Genomic DNA, 7,316 nt, shown 5'->3' on the forward strand with positions numbered 1-7,316 from the left:
AGGAAACTCCAAAAACGACTGGGAATTTCCGCAGTCACGACAACACTGCATGCAAAATCGGTTTTACATGGGAAGGATCTTGTTTTCATCAGAAGACCCAGAAAAACTGAGTAAGTCTAGACTAGGCGGAATATATACGATTTGTTCTTTTAGGTTCTCGATAAAACCATCATGCTATTTCATCTCATGCCAACTACCGACACACACTTTCATGAAAGCAATATCCTATTCGCAAGTCACAACCTAATACTATTAAAACCATTCGTTTCAAAATAACCCAATATCCTCATAAAATACCAACCATCTATCAAAATCAATCAAAGGTTAAAATAGGCACTTTGTTTGCCTTTCAAAAAAAAGGAGAGAACCTAAGCGAAAGTTTGGAAAAGACAGAGAAACATTCAAGGAAAGTTATCCAATAGGGGTCTACTCTTCTTGGAGAAAGCCTCCCTTGCATCCTCGAGAACCGCTCTCTTCAGAGTCAACGTCTTGGACAATTCTTTGACTTTTGCCTCCTGTTGTGCGATTTCATCTGCAGAGAGACTTTCGACTACTACGGTTTTCAATTTCTGGATCTCAGCAAAGCCCTTAACGAACCACGAAGCGTTGAACTCATTTTCTACGCACATATCACGATGATACTTCCAACTAACGATGACATCCTCAGAAACGGTATGGCCGGTCACTTCGCACATATCCGCGATGGAAGACAGAGCTTACTCCACACGTTTGACCAGCACAAATCGACTGGTGATCTTCCTGGTTGTGGCGGTATGTCCATACCTTTCCCAGATTTTGGTGTACAACACCTCGTACTTAGCCAGCACGTTGAAGCCGCCGACCAACACATGACCTAGATAAGGAACCAAGTACCTGGGATCGAAAGTGGCGCCTGCAACCAGACCCACAACCGACAAGGGACTCTTTTCCACGCTTTCGTTGACAGTCGTCAGAGCATTCTCCGTTATTCGAGCCGCATCCATGCCTTTCATTTGATCAACCTCCATCTCTAAAGTACCAATAGCAGTCGCCGCAGCTAAAGGAAAATCTTCACAAACCTCTATCTTAGAATCGTCTCCAGAATCAGATCCTTCCTGCAATCTTGAGTTAGACGTTTTCGAAAAATAAGAAAGAAGGGAAAAGAAAAACATGTGCAAGACTCACCGATCCGCTTCCCGAAGAAGATCTAGTGCTGCTGCCAGAAGAGCTACCTTCGTCTTCTGAACTCTTCTCTTTCTCTGACTCTTCTCTGTCACGAGAGGGCTCAACACTGTCGACCTTTATTGGAAGAGGTGTTGTTTCACGACGACGATCAAGCGCAGTAAAGGCGTTCACACCACCAAAACCCTGGTGGAAACAAGATGCAAATGTTCATAATTGAAATACAAAGTTTACACATTTTAGTCGAACCAGCAAAGAGACGACACTTACCTGAATGTTATAAGAATTGAAAGACACGAGGCTCGCCGGGTCTATCGAAACCGACCGAAATCCACCGGCGCGGTTCTTCGACCTTTGTTCCCTCACCTGGGGACTGTCCACTTTCCCTGGCGACTTTCGCTTAGCTGCAGAAGGATTCCTCAACATTGGATGCTTTGCCAAAGCCTCTGGAGAGGGTCTACAACGGGCGTTCGCCACCATGTGATTTACAAAACCATGGATAGTAAGGAACTCATCTTGCCAAAACTCATTGTACTTGAAGGTCGTCGAAAGAATTCTTTCCGAAGGCAGGAAGGGTAGACGTGTACCCGGTTCAAGAACGCTGGCATTGAGGACGACCGACAATGGATTCTTTGGAGCAACCGGCTGACGAGCAAGAGGGATCCCTTGGTCAAAACCCATGTGACGAGCAGCACGATCGATATTATAAGAATCTACTTGGAAATATCCCCCAAAGAAAGACGGCATACGACCAGGCATGCAACTCCACATAAACAAGTTTTCACCAACACTCAGGTTACCTTCAGAAAGCAAAGCCATATTCGGAGCAGAAGCAAAGGTGTTAACCTGAACTACAGACGCATGCACCGGGGCCCACGGGCGAAAATCGACTTCATGCAACTTATCAAGGAACCTAACCAAGCTCAAACCGGCTCTTGGACGCATGTTCACCCATCAGAGTATTCTGGAGCCACCCCAGCTCGCGGGAAGTGAAGGCAACGGCTTCATAGCATACTTCTCAAAATGCTCCCACAACCACGCTTGAAGGAAAGCAACGTGGACATACGAGTCTACTTTCATATAACCGTTCGAAACACGCATGTCCGCAACCAGGTGATCCAGATACGAATAAAGAGAACCAAGGAACAAGCTACCAATGGGGAGAACTACGTCTTTCGCTAACCTTATGGCAATCATCATGAGCTCTTGTCTTATCTCTTTCTTGCCGGAACCATCATGGAAAATGTCCGTGGACAACCAGAGAGCCAAGAATGCCGCAACATGAAGTGTACTACTCTTTTGACTCGGTTCCAGCTCATTCGGGAACCATTGAGACACCCACCATCCATAGAAACACTTTTCGTTCTCTTTCCGAACGAAATTTTTCGACTTCGCAAGAAAAATGGCTCGCATCTTTTCTTCATCTTCTGACAGTTGGATATTAAGGTTTCCTGTCACGGGAAGGTTCAACAGAAGGGCCACGCTTTCTAAGGAGAAGGTCATTTCACCCCACCTGCACACGACTGTATGAGTGTCCGGGCACCATCTAGAGATAAAAGCAACTAAACCAGGGATGTCCTTCCTAATTTGAAGATTTGCAGAATACCTAACAGCATCAATGATCTGCGCTCGGGTCAAATTAGCACTTACGTGTTCCTGGCTCACCATAAATTCGATCCATTTATCAAAGGAGCGCAACGGGCTTTGACACATTCTAAAGTCAATATGGGAAGCAGAGTACTCTCCTCTGTGAAGACAGAACCGTATTACACTCTCTGGTCGGACTGAACGGGTCCTCTTTTCATCTTCCGAACCGGTCAAGAGGATCGACACGGAATTGGGATGATTTTTTAGGGCTGCGGCAAGGGGCTTTGTGAAGAAGTCATCATCCGTGTTTGGCTTAAATCTACTAACGTCTTTTGGTGAAGCAAAACTTTACTCAGACGAAATCTTATCAGAGTTTCTTGTGTTGTTTTGCTAACAAGGTATCTACACCGAAAAGGCAAAACGATAAGAAATTATTACCCACACACGGCTACACCAAAATAATGGAAAACCCTAAGAAACTAGGTTTTCACAAACACACTGCCGTAGTATTCATGACGAAAGTCTACAGGTTCACGAGAATCACATTTATGACTAAGTTCTACGAAGATATGGAAGAACAGTATTTTCTACGGATTCATGCGAAGCATATATACAGCTAGAGTTTTGCATTACAAAAAAAATAAGGAAGAATTAATTTGAGAAAGAACGCCGGAAGACATACCTGGAATGTTAACTCGGCCTACCACTTTGTTGCTAACGCAAAGATATGGAGAAACAAAGGTACAAAATAAAAGGTGGATAACCTCTTTTATAGGCGTGATAGTTGGGGACTTCGAATAAGGGAAGGATTCCCTTTTCAAAGACGTGCATGAAGAAAGGCAGTCGGGCCCGAAATAGCAAGCTTGGCCACTTCCCAAAAACGCGCGCATCTTCCTTGCTAGCACCGACCCTACCAAGTGCTCAATGCCGGCCTTGGCAAAATCTGCGTCGGCCAGCCAATCCGCGCCAGCCTTGCCAATCCGCGCTTTCCCTTTGCCAACGCCATGCTCTGTCAAGTGGCCCACACCCATTCCAAGCTTATTGGTGCTGACAAGTCCCTTCCATGTCAAGTCTATGCTAGCAGCTCCGCCTCGCGTTCCAAATCCTGGCCCCAAAAACACCTAGTCATACTGGGATCTGTGCAAAGCTGCCAGATACGAGGATTGTGGATTCTTACTTACATCTCGAAAAAGGTCAGACAAATCTCCTCGGCCCTCTTTCACGACTTACTGTCTCAGTTCTATCCTCGTCTGTCACCATCTTATGCTTACCTCGCAACAAGGCCCCTGTTCCAAGCTAAGCAGTGGACTTAATGTTGATGGTGGTTTTTGAACAAAGGGTAAAACCGTAAAACCTCACGTATAGCATGTCGTCACCACTGACACTAGCACATTTATTAGAACATTTAACGCGCTTCTGTAAAAATCACCAGGTTACCCTTTTTCAAATACTAAATTAGGGTTTCGATGCGCGAAACCCTAAATTCACACATACCACGCAATCATTACGCAAAAAGCATGGCAAACATGCCAAATGCACGCACCGTGCAATCATCGCGCGAAACATAGCAATTGCACGTACCGTGCAATCACTGCGCAAAATCATGGCAATCATGCCACTCACACATGTCACACAACATGCCAAATGCAAACCTCACGCAAACCTCACGCAAAACATAGCAATTGCACGTACCGTGCAGTCATTACGCAAAAGCATGGCAAACATGCCAAATGCACGCACCGTGCACTCATCACACAAAACATAGCAATTGCATGTACCATGCAATCATTGTGCAAAATATGGCAACCATGCAAAAACTACAAATAACGCGCAACCGTTGCGCTAAATATGGCAACCACGCCAAACCGCAAAACAACGCGCAATCATCACGTTAACCATGCCAAAATCCAAAAAGCACCGCCATTGGCACATGCCGTGCAACCCTTGAAACCTGGAATGCCAAGCCGTGCAACCTAGGGCCAAAGCCGCCACACGCGCCATTGGCACATGCCGTGCAACCCTTGCAACCTGGCATGCCAAGCCGTGCAACCTAGGGCCAAAGCCGCCACACGCACCATTGGCACATGCCGTGCAACCCTTGCAACCTTGCATGCCAAACCGTGCAACCTAGGGCCAAAGCCGCCACACGCGCCATTGGCACATGCCGTGCAACCCTTGCAACCTGGCATGCCAAGCCGTGCAACCTAGGGCCAAAGCGGCCACACGCGCCATTGGCACATGTCGTGCAACCCTTGCAACCTGGCATGCCAAACCGTGCTACCTAGGGCCAAAGCCGCCACATGCTCCATTGGCACATGCCATGCAACCCTTGCAACTTGGCATGCCTAGGGCCAAAGACGCCACACATGCCATGCAACCCTTGCAATTTGGCATGCTAAGCCATGCAACCTAGGGCCAAGGCATACCACACATGCCATTGGCACATGCCGAGCAACACTTGCACTTTGGCACTTCCACTTGCACCCGACGTGCTACCCAGGACCAAGGCATGCCACACATGCCATTGGCACATGCCGTGCAACTCTTGCACTTTGGCATGCCACGCCTACATCAAAGGCCACGATTCCTCTTATACAAAATCTCAACCGTCGAAGGTCGCCACTGAGCCGGCAAGTCTCTCAAGCTCAACTTATCAAACACCAGCGACATGCTACATGTTTTCCACGAAAACACTCGAGACATCAAAACGTATGTCACAAACTGGGGGATGCTCATTAGGGTTTTGGTTTGGCGGTCTACAACGTGCGGCATACATGCCCGTTTCAAGAAAGTGTAATAAGAATAAAACGGTTAGTAAATGCAAGAAGTAATGGTGAAACGCTCTTTCATTATGGAACATTAATTCCATCAAATTCCATCAATACCAGGCGTAACCACCTCTTCCCATTTAACTCATCTGTTTCTTTTCTTACGGGGCCAGAGTACGTTTCACTTGGACTTGTATAAATAGGTTTTACCTATTTCCACCAAGACACAAGTTTTTGGTCAGGGAGAAATACAACACTCAGAAAATAAACTCTTGCTAGCTTTCTCAAAGCTTTCATCTTCTGATACAAGTCAAGTACTACTCTTCCAGAACTGCTCTGGTCTCAACACTCTCTTCGCTTCCCTCCCTATACCAGCCCAACTCCTCCTCTTTGTAACCGAAGCAAATCCAGAACGACCATTTCTTGGTTTAGGCCAGATTTGTATAGATTGATATCTCGAATCTAAAGTACTCCCGTGAAGTACATTTGTTTAGGGTTTAGATTTGTTTCTCACCCACTCACCGAAATTACCAAAATCAGCAGAAACGATTTTCACCCATAAACAGTCGTTAACCTGGTTTAGAAGAAGAAACCAAAGGTTAAAGGAGAATCCACTCTAGCTTAGCACAACTAGTATCACACAGAATGTGTGGGGATTAGGTTTCCCAGTTGCTAGAGTTCTCCCTTATATACACTTTCAAATCAGGGTTTGCAATCAATGTTAGCTTAGTAACAAAGCATTCAATATTCACCGTTAGATGAAAACCTAATTAGATTCAAGCTAATATTTATCAACTGTTAGACCGAAAACTTAGCTTGTCACACACAAATGAAATGTCCAATTTTGGGTTTATGAACCGTACCCAAACATTAACATTTTGGTTCAACAAGTCAACCAAATGGTTAGCCATATGATTATTCTCATATCAACCTTATTCTTCTTCACCATAACTAGTTCAAATGACTCAAATGAATTAGTTAGAGAGTTGTTCAATTGCAAGGAAATTGTAACTACACAAGACACAACTGAAGCAAAATCGGTTTGATTCACTCGAATCGGTTCATGAACTTTATAGCCACGGTTTGCAAAAGCATTCCTTAGTTAATTTAAACATTAGTTCAAGAAAAACCGACTTTAGATATAACCTGCTCAAGTTCGCGGACTGGGTTCGCGGACTTAAGCTCATGGAAGGATTACACGAACTCCAGCAGAAAATCTCGGGCCGAGAAGTTCCGCAAGTTCGCGGACTTGGCTCATGCCACTTCCATTTCTCTTGATCAACAAAGTTCGCAAACTTTGGTTCAAGGAATAAGGACTTATACATATATGTGTTTCCACAACAATGTTTATATCCTACCAATGGTTATGTAATTTAAACTCTCATTTCAATCATTGAAACATTCTCAGAGAACGTTATATAGCCGTTATTCACAGACCATTTTTTCGTCAGAGCAATTTTCAAAGTGATTCAAACATAACATGACTTTCGTCACTTGGTAAAGATGAATTCGGCTAAAGCGAAAGCTTACCAACACATATTTCGATAAATAGATAGGCGAGATAAACTCGGCTCGAAATAGCAAATGTGTATAATGAAAGTCTATATATCAAAATGACTTTTCTCTCAAGAGTAGGAGATAGAGTAAATAGACTTTTGAGTGACAGATAAGTTCAAGTCTCCACATACCTTTTAGTCGACGAAGATGCACCAGTTCCTTGAGTAGTACTTCGTCTTATATGACGATTGCCATGGAGTCTTGAGCTCAACTACACTTTCGATCCTAATCCGAGAACTCTAG

At 44.8% G+C, this 7,316-nt stretch overlaps 1 protein-coding gene across 1 annotated transcript; it reads right to left on the reverse strand.

Annotated features, from left to right (window-relative positions):
- Positions 1-2,115: 2,115 nt before the first annotated feature.
- LOC113359594 lies at positions 2,116-2,829 on the reverse strand. Its single transcript, XM_026603200.1, has one exon. It carries the CDS (start codon positions 2,827-2,829, stop codon positions 2,116-2,118), a length of 714 nt encoding a protein of 237 aa, XP_026458985.1.
- Between the last annotated feature and the right edge of the window lie 4,487 nt (positions 2,830-7,316).

The sequence above is a fragment of the Papaver somniferum genome, chromosome 3 (genome assembly GCF_003573695.1).
Source record: "Papaver somniferum cultivar HN1 chromosome 3, ASM357369v1, whole genome shotgun sequence".
In the NCBI taxonomy this organism is placed as follows: domain Eukaryota; kingdom Viridiplantae; phylum Streptophyta; class Magnoliopsida; order Ranunculales; family Papaveraceae; genus Papaver; species Papaver somniferum.

Coding starts and splice junctions, on each gene's coding strand:
- LOC113359594 (XM_026603200.1), bottom strand. CDS start 2,829: ATGGTGAGCCAGGAACACGTAAGTGCTAATTTGACCCGAGCGCAGATC.